The 24,183-nt window shown below is 39.1% G+C and overlaps 1 protein-coding gene across 2 annotated transcripts in view; it reads right to left on the reverse strand.

Annotated features, from left to right (window-relative positions):
• Positions 1 to 11,277: 11,277 nt before the first annotated feature.
• Positions 11,278 to 24,183, reverse strand: part of PIP4K2A (phosphatidylinositol-5-phosphate 4-kinase type 2 alpha) — a 106,687-nt gene continuing 93,781 nt past the window's right edge. For both annotated transcript variants that reach the window (XM_042043445.1, XM_042043444.1), the window contains 4 exons: positions 20,063 to 20,176; positions 16,325 to 16,568; positions 15,328 to 15,431; positions 11,278 to 13,563 (listed from right to left, as the gene is read on the reverse strand). In XM_042043445.1, the coding sequence (XP_041899379.1) occupies positions 13,483 to 13,563; positions 15,328 to 15,431; positions 16,325 to 16,568; positions 20,063 to 20,176 (543 nt within the window). In that variant the 3' untranslated portion in view covers positions 11,278 to 13,482. The remainder of the gene's footprint in view (positions 13,564 to 15,327; positions 15,432 to 16,324; positions 16,569 to 20,062; positions 20,177 to 24,183) is intronic.

The raw sequence follows: 24,183 nt of genomic DNA on the forward strand, positions 1-24,183 counted from the left end.
CCTATCACAGTTGATCTGGACAAAAACTTCAGGAAATGCTTTTCATTTTCAAATGACAAGTAGCTGGAAAAGGGGCCTTGTTTGGGAAAATCTGGGCTAAGGCAGTCTAGTGCAGATTGCTGCAGAGCTAGTCAGTGCCTTCTGACAATCAGGGAGACTTCAGCCTTGTCTTAGGTTTGTTGTTCCTTTAAGAGGGTTGTGTAATGCCAGAAAAAAATTTAAAAAGTGGGGTTTTTTCATTATGGCTTTGCACTGTCTTCCCATAAGCTGTGTATGAGGCAGTGATGGAGTGGAGAATGTGGAGCTTCTGGAGACAAAGTATTTTGGGGAAACAGGTACAGGTGTGCATCCAAGAAAGCAAAGTATGCTCTGCCTGTTTCAATGAATCAGCTGAAGAATGGATTTTTTTTTTCTTTTTTTTAATCTCATTGGAAATAATTTTGCTTTCTAGTCTTGAACTTGGAGGCTATTTTTAATTTTAAGAGGATTTCTCTCTTGATGAGGTGATAACCTAAAACGGCACAGGAGGGTCTAACTCAGCTCTGTTTTACAGTCAAGCCTAGTAATACAAAAAGGAAGCTTGAAAAGAAATTGTTAACTTTACACATCCAAAGTTGTTCACTTTTCTGCATGTGTATTTATGGTTTTGAACATTACACTACAACTTACATGCCAAAGAAATACTTGGATCCCATGCAGTCCTCCAACTGCTTATCTATATCCAGAATGTCGCTGTATATGTAGAAATACACATATTGCATAAAAACCATCTTGGAGAAGAAGCAAGGAAAAACTGCCCAGCAAAGGACAGGAGGGGATCTGAGGATGGACTCCTAAAAACAATGAAGAAAATCATCGAATCATAGAATTGTTTAGGTTGGAAAAGACCTTTTAGATCATTGAGTCCAACCATTAACCCAGCACTGCTAAGTCCACCGCTAAACCATGTCCATAAGTGCCACATCTACATGTCTTTAAATACCTCCAGGGATGGGGAGTTGTAAAAGACTGAACTGTTAAGTGATAATGGCTCAAAACATTCCCCTATTTGTGGAGTGTGTAAGGGTGCTTTGTTGAGATGGAGGTGAGCTTTTGGGCATATGATAGCTACACCTCCGATCTGGTAAAACAGAGGGTGAAAGAATGAGGGCTTTGAGCAAGATAGGAGATGGATCCTGTGGAGACAGATTGTGCCTCTCCTCATGCTAAATTGTCCTCCCTTGCACAAACCACTGGGTTGTGGGGCTGCCCCTTCCTGCCCCTGGGGAAATACTGGGACACTGGCTGTGGCCTGGGGTACTCATCTCTGCTGATGGGCCGTAACAGACTCCACAGCCGCTGATGCAATGGGCAGCTGTGCTGTCTTAGAAGGTGTCAAGGGCTCCAAGCATCCCATCATCAACACTATTGCATCAAGCTCCCCGCTGGAGGAGGTACCTGGGCATTCCCACCTGAACCTGAGTGGATATAATCTCAGCAGATGGTGTGTTCCAGAGATTTTTCCCCACCACTTCTTCAGGACTTCCTCCTCCACCCGATGGATCTGCTCTGTGACCAGGACTACAAGCAGCCAAATCTTGTTGTGGGGCCTGTGGGTGATGAGATCTTCACTCTGTTCCTGTCTCTCTTCCTTTATTCTGTGCTTCACGCTCTTGTCCCCTCTCTCTTTTCCCTTGCGCATGTCCTTGGATGATGTTGTTGCACTTTCATGTGGCAATGCTTTTATGTTGTTATTTTACTATAGAAAATAATAACCAAAATGGCTACACACCTGCTTTCCTTTGCAACCAAACTGTTCTACAACAAATCCTATGTAGGTATGTTCACAGACACAGATCACTCAGGGTCGTTTCACTCTAATCTGCCCAAAGGGATCTATTAACAAGAACCTGGGTTACCCTCACCTTCTGTGGTGGGATGTAACAGGACTCCATCAATGCCCTGGGCAGCCTGTTCCAATGCTTGATAACCCTGTTGGTGAAGATTTTCTTCCTATTAGCCAATATATAAACTGCCCCTGGTGCACCTTCAGGCCATTTCCTCTTGTCCTATCACGTATTACTTGGGAATAGAGACCAACTCCCACATTTTAAGTACCTCAGGAGAACCATGACTAGCACCTGCAGGACTTGTCCCAGTTGTTTATAGAATTTTTCATCTGCCTCTTCAGCCTGGTTGGCAGGTCTGTAACAGACCCCATCATGATACCTGCCAGGTTCTTAATCATAAAGACAATGCCAGTGGTACCATCATTAAGCTCCAGTCAAAACTGCCCCTAATATACAGGGCTTCCCCACTTTCTCTCCTTCCTTCCATATCCATCCTGAAGAGTTTGTACCCCTCCATTGCAGCTCTCCAGTTGTGTGAGCCATCCCACCACTTCTGTCATGGCAAATATGTCACAGTTTTCCTGCTGAGCAATGGCTTCCAGCTGCTCCTGTGCGTTGCACTGGTGCAGATAGATTTGCACTGGTCACAAGGTTGAAGCCTGAACAAAAGCCAGAGGGCAGAAGGAATGTCACCACGTTGGGAAATATGCACTCACAGCTAATACTGTTGCTGCAGATGGATTTTTCAGGCACAATAGCTGGTAGCTGTCCCAGAACCAGCACAATTGGTACTTCTGCCCTACAAGCAGCTGATTGTGGGTGTTGAAATTGCTGCCTTAAAATCAAGTCAGGCCATGAACACCCCTTTTCTTTGTCCTTACTGTTTCTGTCTAGAGTGACTTACAGGGCATCTTTAGTAACATTTCCCAGGCGCATCCACCAAAGGTATCTACTTTTTTCATTTTGTTACCACAACAGCTGCATATTTCCCCGTTTGCAGCCCCCACCCTTGCCCTGAGGACATGATAGTAGGCTGTGAACTTCTGGAGTCAAGGATCAGTCCTTTAACTGCCATAAAAAGTAAAAAAAAATCAATCTCAATGAACCTTGGCATATTTTTCTAATTGATGTGAATGAGATGAAAGGGATAGCTGACTTCTGTGACCTCTGGAGGATAATTGTGTATCATGTGTTGCATGAATAAAGAGGTGTGCCATAGCTGCAAAAATGGGAATTGACACCATTCTGCTCTTTAACAACATCCACTGGTGTGTGACATCCAAGAACATTAACAGCTGTCACCCTTCATTTCTCTTCTGCTCACCTCCCACATACTTTGTTCATCTGCATGATGAAACTTGGTGAGTGAAAGAGTTTTATGCTTACAATTATTGAGATTCTTGTTCCAACTTATTTTCATAAATGCAACTGTAATTATTAGTCTGCTGGTACTCTTTCCATCTTCACCAGAGCAAGACAGCAGGAAAGTCAGCAGAACATCTGGGCAGGTTCTTCTGTATCTTGCTGTATTGGAACTTGGAGGAGGAGTCCCTTGACATAGGTCCACATTACAGGTAAGATACTTATCAAAGGAATAGGTTCTTCAGTGGTGCAAACTGACACGTACATTGTTAGGACTAAAATTGCTCTCCCAGGTTTTTTTTCCAATAAAATTATTTTGAGTTGATTTTGTGGTATTTCTTTCTCGGTCAAAAATGAGTAATATTGAAAAGGTTTTGAGAAAAATTGCTTCATATTATACATTTGTGAAAGAAACACTGCATTAAAGCTTTTGTGTCTGGCTGTAAACCAAGCTTCTGTTATGTCTTACTTCCCATGCAAGGTTTCAGAGCAACTAAAGCTGAAGAGCATCATCTTACTACACCATTTCAGTCAACTTAGAGTTGAAATGGTCATGCTTGTGTTTTAAATTATGTATTTAAGCATCTTTTGGAATTGAGAAGGTGTAACACAGACAGAGGGAGCTTGCTTTCCCTTCCCTTGGTTAGGATAGAGAGTTCTCCTGTTGCATTGAGAAGCTGCATGGTACTAATTACACTGTAGGAAAACTAGCACATACTCTGTGTGTGTGCTGGAGCTGGATTTGTTCTGCTCTCATCTGGTCTGTGGGAATTTATTTAACAGTTGAAAGGATGTTTGAGCTGGCTGTTAAGTACTACAGGAGCATTAGGCAAATGGGACTGAAGATTCTGTTCAGGAGAAGGTCTGCTCAAACATCTGTCTTGATAACTAATTATACTCAATATAGTTATAGTCAGTAAACCTTTTGGTGAGAAGTTTGACTCTCCTTTTAAAGCTGCAGTTATGCTGTAAAGCTTTTAGTACAAGAACAGTCATACTTCTTATGCTGGTACAAAGCAGAATAACTTCAATAAGCATCCTAAGGAAATACTGGGACGTGGGCTAACAACATAAGTACTTTTACCAAGATGTATCTAGATCCATGGTAACAAAGATTGGAAATACGAGTTTATGCTGGCACTGTTAAAACAGCAACACCTTTTAGTTTCACAGGGACTAATTTGTGTGAGTCATGGATGATGAAAAGGTTATGCTTGAAGAACCTGGTTCAATAACTATTGAATTTAGATGCAGACTTTTCTGGGCTTTGGATCAAGTTATAATTTCCAACTCAAGTTATTTGTAAGTTAGAAAATATTTCAAATGCCTCTGGATTTCTTTTGATGTGTTGAATGTGTTCCAAAGTGAATAATGGTTTGAAGGAATAACATGTGCTTGACAGAGGGAACTTCAGAAATAGTACAACTTGCTTTTTACCACGGTAAATCTTTGCTATAGGGAAGTCATAGCTAAAGCCAGACCTGATTGTGACTGCACAGGGGGCAGTGCAAAGGAAGTTGATGAGACCATTTTCTATTACTCTGATTAAAAACCAGACCAGTGCACTCCAGGCTGTGAATTAGTTTGGAAGGTAACATTTTGATTTGTGGAATAAACAAGAAGGGGCTAAAGCAGTTATTGTGAGCAGCTTGCTTGAAAACCACATTAAGCTACACAGGAGGTCTGTTTAAAATTACTTCATTTAGCAAAAAAGCAACAATTACAATTAGAAACAGTTTGGCTGTTAACATCTAAAACTAATTTCCTAGCTGAGACTTCATGGAAATATCTGTATGATATGAAAGACCTAAACCCAAACATTGGTCAAAAAATCCTGAGAATATCTGGAAATATGTTTGTATGTGATCCTTGCCTGGTTTCTCTGAACTATCTAAACTTTTCCACCTTTTATTTTCAGGAGAAACTGTGAAATGTAGCCCTCTGGTTATGCTTGGTTGTGAAATTAGATTTCTAGGAGCTGGCAAGTCCGCTAGCTCTCTTATGAAAACTCTCTTCTTTAGTTGCTCCATGTAATGAGAGAATGTACGTTTGGAAACATAACAACAGTTTTTCCAACCGCTCCTTTCTCCCAGACACAGCCTCTGTATTTATGTGGGCTGTGGCTGCAAAAGCTACGCCTGCCCGGGTGCCCACAAGGTCCAGCAAGCACAATTCTCTCTGAGCAGGGTTTCAGCAGGGTTTCTGTTCTACTCACAGCTTGTGTAACTCATTTACTCCCTGACTTTGGTTACTCTGATCCTATTATGTCCCAGCTGCATTCTTTACACTGTCTGCCTATAAAGCACAGATTAATTTAAGCTGATAATTTTGATCTATAAAGCATTTAACAGCATAATGCTTGGCTGTTTGCAGATCATCTTCAGCCATCACTTTCTGGGTATCTGTGTATGTTTCCCACCCTCTTGCACAAAATTAGAGATCTATACTCCTCCTTACCAGGGTGCAACCTGCTTTGTTTCTCACCTGTTTGAAAAAGCTTATTTTTTAGTGTTAATATGTAAAGGAATTTGACTAGTAACAACAGTTCTGTAACTTCTTTCTCCTCTTCTGTGAAGCCATGTTTGTCAAGAATCCAACAAATGCTGTTTCAGTAATAATCTTGGCAGTAAATGCACAGCTGCTCAGTGGTAATGTAGGGCACTGTGCCTTTGGAGAGGGTCTGGATAATGAGCCCTGTTCACCAGCACAAGAAAATATATGACAGTGATGCCATGAAGATTTTTTGCCTTTTCTTTTATACCCCTGTTACACCTTTTCTACAACTTCTGTATTCTTAGTGCTTTTTGCCTACATTCTTGGACTTTGTTAAGCTGAGAGACGAAACATTTTAGAAGCTTTGTAGCTAGGGATCAGTGTGCCCCAGACCTCAAGGTCCTCTCCAGAACACATTCTGTAACTAAGATAGAACCATCCAAGGGAAGGCTCCTTGGGGAGGGGGGCTCACTTGAGCCTCTCATTGGGGAATCTTTGATAGATATGCTAATTAGTAAGACCTATAATGTTATACCCAATCTTTTGGGGTGTGCATTGGGGTGCATTCCACCTGGATGTGGTGTACCTAAGGATCCTTAAAATAAATACCAAGGTAAAATCCCATTTCCCCTTCTATTTGACTCTTGATTTTAAGACCAGGAAAAGGCATCAACAGCAGCTCATCTCTGGATGGTTTTAAGTACAGAACCCCATTTTGGGAAAGCATTTTGTATTTAAAACATTTGTATTCCAATTCTTCAGAATAACCATACATTTAAAACATGAGCCTTCAACTGCAATGGATATTATCAGACTGAGTGACTTCTAGGATATGAGTTGTGACCTGCTCTTCCACTGCAGCATCATGTAATGAATTGATGAGAGACACTTGATGCACCTTCCCCAAGAGGGCAAGTTAGAGCCCTGCTTGATAACTTAAAGGCTGAACTGAGGGTTCAAAGCAAACCCCCAATACTTGAGAAGGAAGAGCTGCTCCATAGTGGACCTTAACAGAATGAGAGTGTTTTCACACCCATCTTCTCATCTGAAGAGCCTGTTCCTTTTATCAGCTCTCCCTTGCCCAAATGTGCCCATGAAAACAATCGTGTTAGGCCAGACAACTCAGCACTCTGAATGGAGCCACAAGGTGTGCTTGTGGGGACTGTGTCTGATGAAGAGGCTGAGTTAGAACGGTGGGAGATACAGGCTACACAGTGCTTGAGGAAATGTTTCTGCCAGAAGAATATCCCATCCAAACAAAGTGTTTCCACAGACTGGTTTGGGTCACAGAAAAAGCTTATTTTGATGATGGAAATGTTTCACGTGGCCATCTTCCTGCTCAGTCTTTTCTGTATTAGCATACTATCATATGATACAAGTCCAGCAGTTTAATTATGTTTTACAGGGTTATCTCCTTGAAGCTTTTACTGCCTTGCTTTCAAATATGCTGTGGGGTTGGTTTTTTTTTTTGTTTTGGGTGGGTTTTTTTGTTTGTTTGTTTTTTAGGGTTGCTATTGTCTACTTTCTAGGCTGATCAGTTCTCTCTGATTTGTTCCACTGCTCTACTTCCAATCCTACATCATAGCACTTCTCCCATTATTTCAGGTGAGAAGGGAACTATTGTAAAATGCTTTTATGGTGTTGTCAACATAATATCTTATGCCTTTCCTTTTGCGTTATAGTCTTTATGGTCTGAGATTTTTCTCTGCTCCCATATGGGATTGTCCTCCCTGACCCCAGAGCAGATGCAGATGATGCCAAACCCAGGGAGTATGTTCTCTGTAGCTTGTGTTTTGTTTCTCATTCTCAGCTTTATTTATTTACTGGCCTCAGTACTGTCTCTTCCTTGCTGCTTTAGAAAAGGTTTTTTGGTTTGTGCTCTCCTCTTACCCAAAATCCTTGTTACCACAATCTGTGGAACCCCACTAATGACAGGCCTCCACTCCAGTCTGACGTCACCCCATTCACTGTAACCCTTTGTGCCCAACCCATGAGCCAGTTGCTCACCCCCCACATGATGTGTTTATCCACATGTGAGCTGGACATCTTGTGCAGAAGGACACTGTGAGAGACAGCATGGAAAGCTTTACTGAAATCCAAAAAAAGATCACATCAACTGGCTCCCCTTGATCAGCTAGGTGGGTTACCTTGTCACAAAAGGAAATCACATCTGATTAGCAGGACTTTCCCCTCATGAAGCCATGCTGGCTGTGACCAGTGACTGTATTGTACAGAAAGCACGTTTTTCTCCCTCCAGACCAGGACCTCCAAAAGCACCATTGTACTGCTGGGTCCAGTTTCAAGGTCACAAATGCACTCAGCTTTCTCCCTTCCAACTGACTCAGTGCCATCCCACTCTCCTGCATCCTGGGGTGAAAGAGCAGCCCAGCACAGTGATGCGGCAGCTTGTGGCATGTGAAACACAACTTGCAAACTTCTGCTCCAGAGCACTTCACAGTGTTATCAGATCAAATACTGTAATTCCTTCCACACAGATCTTTGCTCACTGAAGCAGCAGAGCAGTACTAAGCAGCCCAGCATGCATGTCACTGCTTAACTAAAGGCAGATTCTCTCCATTCTACCCTATGAAGAGATGATCATCATTGCACAGTACGACTTGATATTTTAACACCTTAAATACAAAGTCTTTGGTGCAGCTGATGTACCAATAAATTTCTATCTAAGACTTACTTCAGAACTAAGAGAAAAGAGTAAAGCCCTTCAAGGCATAAAATATTTAGTTTTGTTATGCAATTCCACAGTGTGAAGGAAGATAGGGCCCTGACCCAGAGTGTAAAGTTCAGTTTAGTCTGGTTAAAGTAGGCACTAATCAATCAGACCTACTTGGCAGAAAGGATTCTTATGCATCACTCAAATCCAAGGTGCTGGGATAAACAGGCACATCTCGGGAACACAGGACTTTCTCCTAACCAGAATCAAACATGACCCTGTTATCCTCAGGTGGTGGAAGACAAACTAGAATTGTTGTCAGCCCAGCAACTGGAGCCAGCCCTTCTCTCTGCCCTGGTACGACACATGCACTCTAGACATTATAGCGACTGAGATATCCTCATAACAAAATAGCTTTATGCATCCACTTAAAAATACATAAAATGGAAAAGAAAGCAGAGTGCTTTGGCCTTGGGCAAGGTGAAATACCAGAAATGCAATGAGTTAAATTACCTTCCAGGCTTGTGTGGAAGTGCTAAACGTCTTCAAAACAGAAGGTTCTTACACAAACACCATTTATTCCAACAGGACATACATTGCTAAATAAAACGAGTCACTACGAATGAATCAGATCAAGTTGGAACAAAGTAGAAGCTTTTTATAAGCTCAAAGCATATTGGGCAATAACTAAAATGCCTACAAATATTAAGAGCACTGGGTAAGAATGAATTTATGCCACCTTGCAACAAGTATTTTTTGTATCTTAATACCTATGGCCAAATAATTATTTTATTTGATTGTCACTAATGGAGATGAGACAAGAAGCTGTGAAAAGGGAATATGATGAGAAAAGCTAAGATCATGATATTATTTACTTTAGGAAAAAAGAAAAGCAGTATAGTTGCAGTTATAGCAACAACCACAGCCAAGCATTAGCTGTGCTCATTTTGAAACTGCATTTCGTGCAAACAGCAATTATGATAATTATTTTTTATTAGATGGTAAACGAATGGCTAAGAAATTCTCAAAACAGAAATTCAAGAAGCACCATTTTACCTTTTTTTTTTTTTTAAATTAGGCATTACAGAAAATGGAATAGGCCATTCTGCCTTGCTCAAAGCATTTTGATAATTTTGTTAAATAAGAGAGGGAATGTTCAATTTAATATGTGCAAAAGCTAATATTTACATTGTTCAGTACATAGAGGCAGGATCACATTAAGAGAAACTGGAAGAGAATAAACTGTTCTTAGGGTCCACTGTAGACAGAACAAATATTAATGAGCTTAAAGCATAGTAATGTAGTCAGGTAAGATTTTAGAAAAAAATCTTCATAATGATAGAGCTAGTGAGGCATGGGAAGAGATAGCACAGGGAAGTCATGGAACTACCCTCCCTGCAAAAGATTAACCTGATTTTCACCAATGTTTATTTACAGCTGAACTGCTCTGGGACACACTACAACTACCTTTTCAAGTCCTCTCCAGACCTGTTTTTTAACAGTTTTAATAAAGCAATTGTTAATGATTTCATCTCACACAAATGGCCTTTGTCACTTGGCATTGTAAGGGATATGCTGACTGCCAGAAACAATTCCTGCCATAGAGACATCAGGACAGACAGAGATGAAACAGATTTCTCCTCTAAGTTTACTGCTCTCTATTTTTGTATTTTTTCCCCCCATTAAATATATGAGTTTGAGAGAAACCAAAAGGACAGCACATAGAGAGAGCAGACACTGGATAAAGGTAGGCTTTGAGACCATCAGAATGCAATCGTCCCACTTCATGCAGGGACTTGCCAACTAGTATTACTTTGGAAAAGAAGTGTGCACAAGGGAAGGAGCTGGAAATTCAGATTATATGTTTAGGTTATATAGTTGACATAGAAAATTATTGTTTCCAAGAATTTTTCATTTTTCTTTTGTTGCTGTTGCAGTCTTGCATTAACAAGCCAGCTGGATCTCCTACGTGGAATATCATCACTGCCTTCACGAAAGATAACCTTTCCTTACACACTGCTATATACACACTTCTGCTAAAGACAGGGTCCTGCAGCTGCTTGCTGCCCCCCGTGGCTAATGGTCCACGTAACCTGAGCAGCATTCCTTGAGCACCATGCTCACACTAAACCCTCAACAGCTGGAGCAGCTGTGTGAAGTGCAACCCTGGATTACTACAGACATCATTAAGTGAGTAATTAAGAAGCTGAATCTCTCCACTCTCTATCATTTCACCTACTTTTAATAGAATAGCTCCTCAGCCACCTCGTCTTTGGGGTATATCTATCATTAATTCAGTCACGTATTTTACGGGTAATACTGCTGAAAATATTTTTTTGCTACATCTGTGCAATAAATTGAAAAGACCAGAAAGTGACAAATGTATTAAAAGAATTAAAAGTTAAGACAGAATAAAGACAAAAAGACACTTTTCTGCCATTTGCCCACGATGTGCAGCAGAGACTGTCTCACGCACTGAAAGCCCCGACAAAGTCTTGAAACTCTAGACCAAAAATCCCTGCCGCCTTCCCATGAAAGTTTGGACTTACTCCCAAATACTTTTAAAATAATTGTTTTAGCATAAGATCACAGATAGCACAGTTCTGCCAATCCTTCTATTAATTAACTGTTGTGGATGATCTTCCTGTTTTGTTGTTAATACTAGGATTTAGTCCACAGATTTGCCAATTACAAACCTCAGTATTCACTCTCAGAGGCAGTCTCAGCCCAAAACCCCAGAGACTAAATGTTTCAAACCCCTTAAAATAAGCATGGAAGAAGCATGTTAAAATCTAGTGAAAACCTTCAAGTTTATGTTTTGTCTTACTTTTTTTCCTTTGTTATACAGGCATTTAACATCCAAAATTCACCTGTAAGCAATCAAAACCATAGGTGAAACACAAGAACAAAGGATTTACCTAGTGAGTCATCAAAGTGCTTTATTTTATAAAGCCTTGCTCATGTTTGGAGTGTAATCTAAGCACTAACATACACAATAATGAGTCTTCCTTGCCCCGTCCAAATAAACAGTTTATCAACAAGAATGAGTGACAAAAATGCTACACAGACAAAAGGAATGCTTTGCTGTAAATGTCTAAATGGTTTAAAAATGTACACTCATTGGCCGCAATTAAATATGTACTCCAAGTACCTTATTTTTATTCCAAGGTCTCCCTGTGGCCTCATACCTTCAGAAGCTTCAGAAAACGAAACTTGGGTGAGAACGTAGACAACCAGGGTGTTTAGGGAGAGGACAAAAAAAAAAAAATCAAGCCGCAGTACCAACTTATTTAAATACATACAATACAAAAGTATACACATACATTACAGTGCTGCAGACATCACTAAGTCAAACATAACAAAAAATCCTGTGGGAAAGGTCAGGGAAAGGAAAAAAAATTAGTACACAGCAACAGGAATAGTATTGCCTTTGGCCGCTGAAGAGAGTGTAATTAAGGGGTTGCTGTTGTATGGGCTCATCTGAAGTGAACCACAACACAGGTTATGCACAGTTGCAGCTGAGCAGCACTGACATTAGTTACGGAGAAGGCATGCTGGCACTCCTGATCCCAGTTAGAAATGATGAGAGGGAGGTTTGACTTCTCTTACGTTGCCTACAAAATCTAACAATTTCAATAAAGAAATTTTAAAGGCACAGCTTTAGCACAGTGTATAAGTAGATAAACTTTTAAGCATATGTAAATTTGTCTCTTTCAAGCATGGAGTCTTTCAGGGAAAATACAAGAGGAGAAGGAATACAATGTTTAAAAATTTTAAACAAGTTAAACATGATCAGCACAGTTTCAGGCAATGTACTATACAATCAAAATTGAGTAAATGGTAGGACAGGTCATTTTGATGCTGAAAGACAACCTTGGGAAAAATCCCTCTGAAATATCCTTTCGCATTTTATCGTGAAAGAGTCTATGATGGAGGTGAGCGAGACATTCACTTTAGTACACTACTGCACATTACCTCTTGGAAGATGACAAACATTACTTCATTTGTACTGCAAAATAACTTTACATGTAAACTCAAAAGTCATATATTGTACACGGCTCTGAAATTCAGAAATATCCCTGCTTTCCTAATAATGTAAACAGTAAAATTCAGGATTCATTTTTCAAGGGATAATCTATAATAAAATACCGCTGTTTTAACAGTACAACATAAGCATTTAAACTTCAAATTCCCAGTAAATTACAAGGGAATGGAATTTCTATCAGTGTGCACATCTTTCAGGATGGGTAGCAGATGGAGCTACTATTGCCCAAAACTATGTGCTTCTTCAGATAAGCTTTTTTTACACTTGCAACCTTATTAGCTCCTATATTGCAAGAATATAAAACAAATGAAAACTTCAGGTAACAAAGTGAAATAAGCAAAGTTTTCCCTTAATATAAGTTTACCATAGCAAAAATGTACACATAGCATGAATTACGTTAGCTCTTTGTAAGGTAAGAGATGCCAGCTCTCAGACGTCTGAGAGGCTGAACTTCCTGACGCAATGTGCTGAAAAAGAAGACAAAAACGGGAGAGGGAGGAAAGAAAAGGAAAAAACCCAACTGCTAAACCAAATGGGAAAAGCCTCTGGCACCAGATACTTTTTTTAAGGAGTGCCAGTGTGCAGGGTGTAAGTGTAACATTCGCAGTAAGGTCTTCATTATTATCGTCATCATCATCATGAAGAATACTGTCATGTATCTTTTTTCAAAAAATAAACTGATCCACAGTTTACAATTTGATATCAATATTGTAAATTTAACATGCATTTACTCTTCCCCACCCCCACCCCACGCCTCTTTACTCATTTATTCCACTTCAGCTGGTAGCATCAGAGTATTACTGTCACAGTGCACTCTGAGTAAGCTGTTCTATTTATTTAAATTATTTAAAATTTTTTTTTGCACACACAAAAGAGTCAGAAATAGCTAGAACTATGCTGGGAATATCAGGCAGCTGTTAAAGCGAGTACTCCACCCCACTTCAGTCATCTTTGCCAGCAGATGTAAACAAAGGGGTTTCTTTCTGTAAGATGAGCGCTTCTCTGAGTTCCATTTTTTCCCTACACTTGTAGCCACTGCTGCTGTCCCCAGGTCTCGTGTCTGTCCTATGTAACATGATAGGTTACGTCAAGATGTTGGCAATAAAGTCCAAGAAGCGCTTTGAATACTGTTCAGGATTAACAGTTGAAATTTCTGCACCAGCCTATACAGAGAATTGGGAGGAGAGAAGAAAGAAGGAAGAAGCAGTGTTTTATTTCATGCTTTTGTCACTGAGGATGTTACTCAATAAATTTCATACGCAGTTTCAGAAGCAAAGACTGGAAACACAGATTGTAATGGCCCTCAAGCAGAATCTTACTGGTGCCTTTTTAGGCTTCACAGGAGGACACTGATAGCCAGTACTCACCACTGCAACAGCTATCTTCCATTTCTGAAATATGCTCTTTTTACTTTCCATACTTCTCTCTACTTTTATTGTACTTCAGTCCTCTATATGAATTTTTACAGTACAATTAGCCATGCTACCCACTGATTCACCAGCAGATTCTGGTCTCTTGAGCAGCAGTGCCTTCATACAGAGAAGACTGAATTGCCATACTTAGATCTGGCATGTCAGCACTTGTGTAACATGTACTGTTATCTGAATGCTAAATAGCCTGGTTTGAAATACATGGTAACACTAACACTTTTTCAACGTTTATGCATTTAAATCTGGACTCACTGAATAAACCATACAATTGTTATCTCAATGAAGTCATTATTTCATTCATATTTTTACTCGAGTTTTTCAGAGCCTTACCCACATTTTTATTTATATTTTTCCTGTTTTACAAAAGAGGAAAGTTGCATGCATGCAATTCATGAATGAACTTCAGTGTCATGTGGCTCAGGATGAGACAGTGAAATAAACAAAATGGATATCTGAAAGTAATGTTCTGTAATAAGTTCTAATCGCAATCAGTTTCAATAATCATAGCTGTTGCTCACAACGTATTTCTATCCATTATTTAAGCCAGAAGTGTGAGTTTTTAAAGTCTGCTACTTTCAAAGTTCAATAATAATTGCCAGATAATGGCTGCATATGGTCTGCATCAACTTTCAGCTGCCCAGAGAGCAGAGAGAGTAATGAAAGCATTGCTTTAGAGAGACAAAAAAATACCTCCTACAGGCCTTTGCAGGTCACATCATTCTCTACTGTAATTAAAAAGCCCTGAGCCCTTTGCGTAAAACTTCCCACAATGCCCTGACTCTTTAGATACTTAGACACAGGAGGGATTTTAGCCTCATGAATGAATATGCTCTCCTTTAAAAAGTTTATGAAATTTGAACCTTAAATCACCACAGGAGTGATAATGGTAGATATAAATCATAAATCTGGAAGACTGGGCTGTTTCACCATGGTTCTTTGCTGTCTGCTGCTAAGCAGCAATTTCAGTCAAAATTAAATAATGGCAGTCAAACAGAAGCCTTCACTGAACAGTCTCTGAATATTTAATATGTACATTTTATTTTTATGTCTAATTTTGCAAATTGTACTTCTTTTTTCTGAAGAAGTCTTCTAGAGTGAGCCACATTATATGTTGAAGAACTAACTTTCAGCAGGCTGTACCAAATAACGAAACCATCATTAGGACCTGCACCTGAAATTAGATTCATGACAGCTTTCATAGAGCAGTGAACAGCTCTGTTTGCAAGAATAAGGTGCATGTCACAAATTTAGGACAAAATCTTAAAAAGCATGTCACTAGAGCTCTTTGTGGGTGAGAAAGCTGTGCATACAGCTGAAAAAGGAGTTCCACTCTCAGCATGTCATGTGTAGCAGTTACTCTGTACATTTTTATTGCACATTAAACTTGAAAAGAATTCTGATCTACTTCCCCTTTCCCTAGATTTACTGAACTGTCCTGTAAGCAAAATTGCATGAATATAAATGGAGTAAGAGGAAGAAACCAACCCAGATACTTACCCCATGCTTTACTGTCTTTGCAGCATGGGCAGCTTTCTTTTTTGCATCATAATGAGTAAGAATGTCAATAATGGCCATAAAGTACACTTCCTTCCTGGGTGCATCTGCAAAGGCAAACACAGGGCAGTAAGAATGACTTCTGAAAACAACAAGTCCTCCTCCTAACAAAGGAGACTTGGCGAGACACAATCAGCAGCTAAGACAGGTCAATGTCACTCATGATGAAGATCGGTAAAAACCACAGGCTCAAGCTCTCCTTAACTGAGAGTTTAACTGCACTCATATATAATGCAAAACCCCCTAAATGAGTGTAAAAGAAAAAAATAGCATACAGAAATAGGAATTATTGCTCAGTTAAAGTAATGTGGATTACATCTTTCTTTGTGGAAAAATTATGAAGTGTTATATGAAAGGTAATGCTTCTGTGTCAACAAAAAGATCATATTCTCTTTATGAATAAAACCATGTATATATCTGTGTCAGTGCTTATGGAAAAAAACCACATAACTCTCCTGTCTTAAACAGCCACAGGTAACTAGTTATACTTAGTTTTACACACTAATATCAAACTCAGTTTCAGGCTTCTTACACACTTCTTATGATGACGTTCTTAGCTGGAGCATAGAAATTGGGTATGAGTGCACAAATTTTCAAAAAGCAACCAAAAAAGTGAAATATAATCTGGAATGCTTCTTTTCTCATTCATTTTCGACTGTGTTTAACAGTGTTATCTGCCAGAAAAGACCAATTATAGATACTAGACTTCCTGAAAGGGATTAAAACCCCATGAATTAACTGCTGAAAACTGGTGAAGCTGAACAGCTAAGCATTACAGAAATCTTCTCCTTTCTGCTGCACCAAAGAGCAAGTTTCCTTTTCCACAGAGTAAACTTCTATTTTCCAGTTTACATTTGCCTTTATATGGGTGTGAGTGCTTTAGGATTCTGATGCAAGAATCAAACCACCTTAACATAAAAATATTTCTTTTACTGCTTACTTTCATGGGATTTTATTCCATAAACATCAATAGCTGGATCAAATTCCCCTGGAGCCAAAGGCAGTGAGCTGTTCAGTGTATTTCCTGGACTGTCTGGAGGGGTTCCAATGGGGTGGGTCCCATCACTTTCACCTTCCTCTTCTCCATCATTCTCTTCACACTCTATTTCTTCCTGTTCAGCTCTTTCAACATCATGAATTCCAACCAGCAAGCTGTAGTCCATGAGTTTTAACTGAGCAAGGAACTAGAAAGTGATAATAAGCAATCTATCAATATTGCTGAAAAGCATAACCTCTACTTACAAACAGAAGTTACACAAAGGTGTCACCAGTTGAGGAAAACTTCTAAGGCACTTCTGACAGAGAGCAAAAGGGAAGATTAAGTGATAAAGCTGGCAAAGAGATACTTGATTTTATTAAAACGTAGTAACAGCACACAAATGACTTTAAACTTATACTGTAGCCCACTCCTCCAAAATCCTCAGGTAAAAAAAAATTGTGTGTAGTGAAGAGCAGTGTGCTTGTAAACCAATGACTGTAACTCCTGTCTTGTGTTTCAGTTAAATTACAGAGTCACAAAATACCATGAGTTGGAAGCGACCCCCAAGGATCATCGAGTCCAACTCTTGGCCCTGCTGCACAGAAACATCCCCAAGAGTCACACCATGTGCTTAAGAATATTGTCCAAATGCTTCTTGAACTCTGTCAGGCTTGGTGCCGTGACCACTCCTCATATGGCTTCCCCTCAAGGCCCTGCACCATCCTCTCAGCCCTCCTCTGGACAGCTTTATATCTTTGTTATGTTGTGGTGCCCAAGACCACACACAGCACTTGAGGTGGGGACTGCTCTGCCACTGCTCAGTGCCCAGACCAGCTTCTGTGCTATCAGGTGCACAGTGTGCTATGATCTGGTGCTGAACGTATCCTCTCAATCCCTTACAAGTCTTATTAAAGAATAATGAAAAAGCGTTCAATTATTCTTGCAGCGGAAAGCTGAGAAGTTTTACACCCTGAAGACAGGAGATGATGTTGTATTCTCTTCACAGTGACAGGCTCATGATTTACATCACTTAAGCAAAACATGTATGTGAATGAAAGGGTGGTTTTGAATAAAGAATAAGAATCGGAGATTTTAGAAAATTAAAAGATGAATACACTTGTGTACAAAATTATTTTAGTTGAGGAGAACAGAATGAGGCAGAAAGAGGAGGATGGAAATAAGGAAGGTATAAAAGCAGAAAGATGGGATAAACAGCTCAAGGGGGTGAGGGATAGGCAGGAGAGAGCTGTGCTGCAGCTTAAAAGCAGTACTGTGATTTCAGACTTGTGAAGTCCATGCTTATGGTATGCAGAGAAAGTGGCTGAAAATAAAAATTGCTTCAGTTTTTATAAACTCTAAATGGTTATAAAAAGGAAGGTACAGCAGACCAGGGAAGAAGGCATTTAAGCTAGACTTCGGCACAGAGATAGTGATGGTGATGAAAAAAGTGAGTATAAAATACTAGGTAATGAGAAACTCCAGTTTGTCAAAATCTGATTTTGAGAAAAGAGGTGAGCTGGAGATAGCTGTAAATTCAAGTGCTAGAAGAAATACTGTGAGATTGAGAAGAAGTTTTAAGAAGAAGAAACTGTTTTTTAATGATTTCAATATAATACAACAATAGACTCTTCACAAGACTAGAAGGGATCTAAATTTGAAGAGATGATGCACAACAATATACAAGAGAAACAGATGAGACTAGCCAAAGGTGATGGAGTGAAAGAACTCCAGGCATATTATTCACTACTTGCTAAATACAGGGGAAAAAAATCTACCACTAATAATACAGAACAGCACGAAAGAGAGTGGGCTCTTGGGAAAAAATGGCGAGCTACAGATTAGAAGAGAATGGCTCTTGGAAAAAAGTGTGCTGCTGCTAACAAAAAGACTTAGGGAGATCAGCACAAGGAAAAAAAAATCTGATTTTAGATGGAAAAAATATGTAGTCCATGGACACCTGCAATGGAGTAAGGAGGTGGGAAAATAGACAAGGGGACACCAAAACAGCAGTAATAATTTGTGTTTTCACACAGAAAGGGGACATATGACTTGATTAGGAGAGAAATATAGAAACAAAACTTACTGAAAAACAAAAACAGATATAAAGCCTTATAACTCAGAATGGTACTCCATAATACGTTTAACTATAAATACTGTCTGATAGGATAATCATATACTAAGTGTTGCTGCATTTCTTTTCATTGTAGTGAAATGTGAGCATTTATACATTGGTTACAAAGTGTGTCTATCGGTTATCTAATAAGGGCAAAAGAACCAGCAGAAGAAAAGCAAGGTTAAAGAACAGCTTGCCATTGTCAAAATCAGGAGCCAGATCACTTCACACCAGTGGTTTACATGGATATTAAACAATTCTCTGTGTAAACTTCAAACCCATAAAAACAGCCTCTCAAGACATAATCTGGAATCTACCATTATATTCCCAGTCTGGTAAATGATACAGATCATACATTATCCACTTTTTGGGGTAAGAAAGTATCTTCCACATTCCTTCCACACACTTAAGATATCATCTGCAACATACTTACTGTAAAAGCAGTAGTCAGCAACAGCAGTACATGTTAAAAGAGCACAAAATTTTAACCCAAATAAACTTATCTCTAGAGCTGTGATATCAGTAGAGCACAGTATTTTAAATATAAAATAAACACACACTGATATTTCACAAAATATTTACGTTTTCATCATCCTCACCACCATAAATTTCCCATTGTTACTATGATGGGAAATTAGATTTCCTCAGAAGCAAATTACTGGGTAAATTCTAAAGTAACAGTATTTTGTTTTGTGCAACTAATGAGACACAGATCTGAAGAATTCGAAAAGTCAATTCACAGAGCTCTTTTGATATAAATAGCTGAAAGTCTTACTAAGTCACAGACACATTTTCCTACCAAGTCTCTTCCAAGTCTCTGCCTTTTTACTTGAAAACAGATTTTAGGCTTTGAGTATAAAGCTGCAAAACACTCTGTTTAGGAAAAATATTTTCGATTATGCAAACTAAAGGCAAGTTGTGTGAACAAGTTAGTCTGATATTTATTTTATTAGCTGAATAAAATCAGTAAAAATAATACATTAAACTCATACATTAACACTTTTCTTTCAAGTATTTACAATATTCAGCAAATTACAAATTTATATGAAAGACTACATTTAGATAATGAGAATCCAATTGCTGTATTCAGATTACTGAAGCACTCTACTGTTGTGATACTAAGAATGATTTAAAACTGGATTACTAATATGAAACAAAAAGGACATGCACAGCTGTGAGAGGGGGAGAAGCCCCTCCTCTCTTACGGACTACAGTCTGTATTTGGCCTTAGCCCTGGTGGACCTCCACCTGTAAAATACAACCCACAATACTCACCTCTCTCTCAGGGGCATTTGGAAGCACTAGGCTTGTAAAGCATTTAAATACTAAGCAGTGCCATCATTTTTACATCACATCATCAAGGCAGGAACAATGTATGGCAACCAGCTATGGCAGCAAGCCATTTATCACATCAGCAAAGCAGTGATCAACTCCTGAAAGTTTAAATTGTGTTTCATTTAAAACAGTCAGTGCTTACAGTCTTATAAACAAGAATTTTCATTAATGAATCACAGGTATGATTTCCTGGGATATCTGTAATTTGCCACACATTTTAATCACATGCAACTGAACAGGCACATTCTTACCTCAACATCCTTTTTGAGTTTCTCAAGGAACATCTTTTTGTTACTCTCATCAATATGAATCTTTTGGCCATCATTAATAAAATCATTGTCTTTGAACGTCGGCAGATCTTTGGCCTGAAACAAATAAAAATTCCTGTAAGAGCAGGATTGCAAAGAGGAGTGTGGTGAAGCCGTTGCCCCGGCGCAGCCCCAGCTGGCAGCAGGGCCTCCAGAGATCCCTGGTACCTGAGAGGGCACCCCCAAGCTGCCTCTCCTTCACGGCATGAAGCTCTCCATAACTGCACCCACGGAGCTCTTTCCTTAGTTTATCCCTCCTGAAAACAGCCTAGAAGATATCTATTTACTGGGCAGCAAATGCAGCTACGACAAAATCTCCAACTCAGTACTGGATTTGCATTGAACACTGATTTGCAACAAGTTTCTTCCAAGATGTCATTTGCCAAAGTGACTGGCAATAAATGAAGTCAGAACACAATCTATACCTCATAAAGAGCCTACATCAGATCTTATAGATTGGATTGCATTTTGCACAACTACTGTGAATGTTTACAAGTGATTAATACCAAATAATTATTGAAAAGCATCAAATGAACATGAATTATGAAATTCTGCTTAAAAGTAGCAAATGCCAGAAAAGACCACTGCCTCTTCAATATGTAATTAAATATTCTTGATGTTGGAGCAACTTGATCATCTTCAATTCCCCCATGAAGTGATTTGCAACAGCACTAAGGAAAGTCAGAGTAACCACTGGATTCAGTACTAACACAGCTCCGATGGGCTCAGTTTTTAAAGGGTAGTGACTGGAAGTTTACTCAAAAAACCACAGTGAGCCAACAAACAAAAGAGCAGCTCCTTCAGGGCATTTGGTCGAGCAAACTAGTGGCAATAGTAACTCCTGCAATCAGAGCTTTTAAAAAATTGGCCCATTAAGAGCAATGAACAGCCTTTCTCCCCACCCCAGCTTCAATCAATAGTATGGAAGAACAGGTTTTCTTTACAAAGAAAACGTTAAGGAACAACCAGTGCTGCAATTCCTATGAACTGTCAGTGGCCATGAACTAGTGAGTATCCCGAATAAGTAATTTCCCCTTAATCTGAAAGTCCTTCTGCTAGGAATTAAAGGCAGCTAACATCAGTTTACAGAAATGTCCTCCAGAAGTTCAACTAGTCAGACATTGCTTATAATCTTACTAGAGATGGTATTTTTCATAAAGTTTATTTTCTTCTTATGACATAGTAAGGAAAAGAATCTGAGAGGTTCTTTCCTCTGCTCCAATATATATTGGAAAGTACAGTATTAAAATGCGAGCACCACAGCAGACTCTGAAAGGCCCTTATAGATCTTCACAGTGGCCAAACGTTCTTTTTGCTGTTGGGCTGTGTGCACTGAGGTGGCCAAAATACTCAGTTCCCTGTCTGAATTCATTCTTTGGACCTGGAATTTGTGAATTGCTTGAGATCCCACAATGCTACTCTTGTTTTGAAAAGTGATCCTTTTTTTCCAATAACTGTTCAAAACCACTTAAGAAATTAGTAACATTGTAATAGTTATGAATCATTTATTAAATCAATGGCATCCTAATACCTAAGAAGTTTGGAAAAAAATAAGGTCCTAGTCTGGCTGCTCTGAATTATTATTGTCTTCCATCTAGAACATTCTGATACATTAAAATACCCTCTAATAGAGATCCTCTATTTATATTTGAGACAAAAGGAAAACAAACACCCAAGCAGCTGAGATGGAGCTATAACCATTCATTCATCCCAGACTCCACCTCCATGGAGGAGTAGTTCAGCAGTTCTCTCCTGCTTTACTCAAAAACAACGCTGGACACTTTTAGAAGCTCACAATGAATTGTTTACCACAATATGACTGCACATCACGCATTGATTTTCTTTCTGGCCTACTCAGTAAGAGGTTTAGGACACAAACAAGCAGGGGTAACATCAGATATGCATTCCAGGCTAACAGCTGTAGAGATTATCATACTCAAACTAGCATACTGTCCCACGGACAGGGATAATTCTGCAGAGGCAGGACTGTGGATCCCGGGATGTTGCCAACACCGGAGGATGGAATCCAGTGCGTGGGATGCTTGAGAATGGAGAGGAGATTTGGATGAAATAATTTAAGATGAAGCAATAACAAAAAGAATGCAGGAAACCAAGCTTCCTTCATTTTTAGCCCAAAATCACTAAACACACCCCCCCCCCCAGCTTATTTTTCCACCGAGTATATCCAAGTTATTGATTAAATTAGGCAGAGGTTAAAGTGAAACAAACCCATTAACACAGGAAAAGAACCCTACTAGTGTCGTTTAAAGCTGGGGGGTGAGCACAGAGGAAGGATGTGCCTGTGGTTAAGGTGCTGAGACGTTTTTTTGCCTCTAGGCTCTGCCGCAGGCTTCCCGCAGAGCACAGCACCAGTCACCGGCGGGGGGTGTGAGGGGAAGCTGCCTCGCCACTGAGAACAGCCCTACAGTAGTAAAAATAAACTTAAATTACAAGCAGTGTCTTTTTTGGAAGATGCTAGGGATGGTAAGCCAGTTGTGCAGGTGCCATACTTCACTTTAACCTTGTCTCTGATCTATTTTTAATAAAAGTGAGCTCGCAAAGCTGACAGTGCTGCAGTTCTTGCCTGCCATCACAAGACCCAAGGGGTACTCCCAAGGACGGTCAGGGCAGTGAGTCAGCACTCCCAAAAAGCCAGACTCTCCACCGCCTTTGTATGCAGGTTCCCCCAGTCCATGGTAATACCTCTGAAGATATTTGTCTGAGGTAATTTTTATTCACCCAAATATCCAGAGTTGTAAAGACTTGGCAAGTGTAGAACCACATAAGCTAAAAGCCAGTTCTGAAGCATGTGAAGAAAAAAGATGAAGTAAAAACAATGGGTCTCATCTAAGAAACTGAAGCTAAAAAGCTCTGTGCCAGTGTGTGGTTGCCCTCACCACATTATTTGCATGATGCCTCCCAGCCTGTTCTCTTCCCTCTTTCCAGGTGTTATTAGACAAAACTTTTTTTTTTTTTTTTTTGGTGTGCTAGGCAATATTATTCTCCCTATTCCTTTAAAGCTGAATAGTCCTAGGATACTGTTGTAGTCCCATATATTACCAATGACAGCCAGCAGTAGTAGTGATTCTAGTAGTACTTGAACTGAAATTTGTCTTAAAATTGATTTGTGAATTTAAGAATCGAAACCTAAGAAATACTCAACTAGGAGGCGCTCTTGTAGTTATGCAAAATTAATAATACATTTATTAATTAAAAATCCTACTATTATTATTTTTATTATTAAAAATCCTACTATGTTCATTTTCTTACACACTGAAATAAACACAAATAGAATCACATTGTGGAAGTTTAAAACATTATCTGAATGAAAAAAATTTGAGACTTTGCTTTAATGAAATAATTGATACGGTTAATTTTTTATGATGTCTCAAATATTTCCAATGAAGCAAAATCCTTGTTGGAAAAAGATTCTCCTAGAATGTAATTCATTATAATGAACATATTACTGTCATTAAAGAACTAAATATTTTAAGAGCTGCACAGGAGATGAGCATCTAACTATTTCCACTAAATTAATAATAGCTTTTCTTTCTGAACCACCTCCACTGTTTTTAATCCCCTACTTAAAGATACAAGAAAGGCATAACAGATTTTATAAATATTAAATATTTATTTATTAAAAAAAGCATGTTATTGGCACACTTCAGGTTTGCATTCCAAATTTTACCATGGTCACAGAGAATTTTAATGGCAGGAAGATTTCACTGCCTTTGAGAGGCTGAAAATCAATAAAGATTTCTTAGTAACTAAGATGACAGAATGTGTAAAGCCTTATTCAAAATAAAAGTATCGGTTAAGAGCTGATACTGTTTTGAGTTAAAAAAATCTTGGAATGTAGGAACCAGCTGAAGCTTTACTTCTAGATGAACATGGAAATAGTTTTTGCATATTTCTTAGCACATCTCAGTTCAGCATCCTATCCTAATGAGTTGAAATTATTATTATCAATTTTGTTTCCCTAAAAGGATTTTGTGTGCATCGTGACATCAAAAATAATGGTCTTAGCTAACATTAATGCTGACACATTTTGGAAGCAGCTTGCT

Source organism: Corvus kubaryi, unplaced genomic scaffold (genome assembly GCF_017639235.1).
Source record: "Corvus kubaryi isolate FWS band 111438036 unplaced genomic scaffold, C.kubaryi_AGA036_p1.0 37398, whole genome shotgun sequence".
Lineage (NCBI taxonomy): Eukaryota > Metazoa > Chordata > Aves > Passeriformes > Corvidae > Corvus > Corvus kubaryi.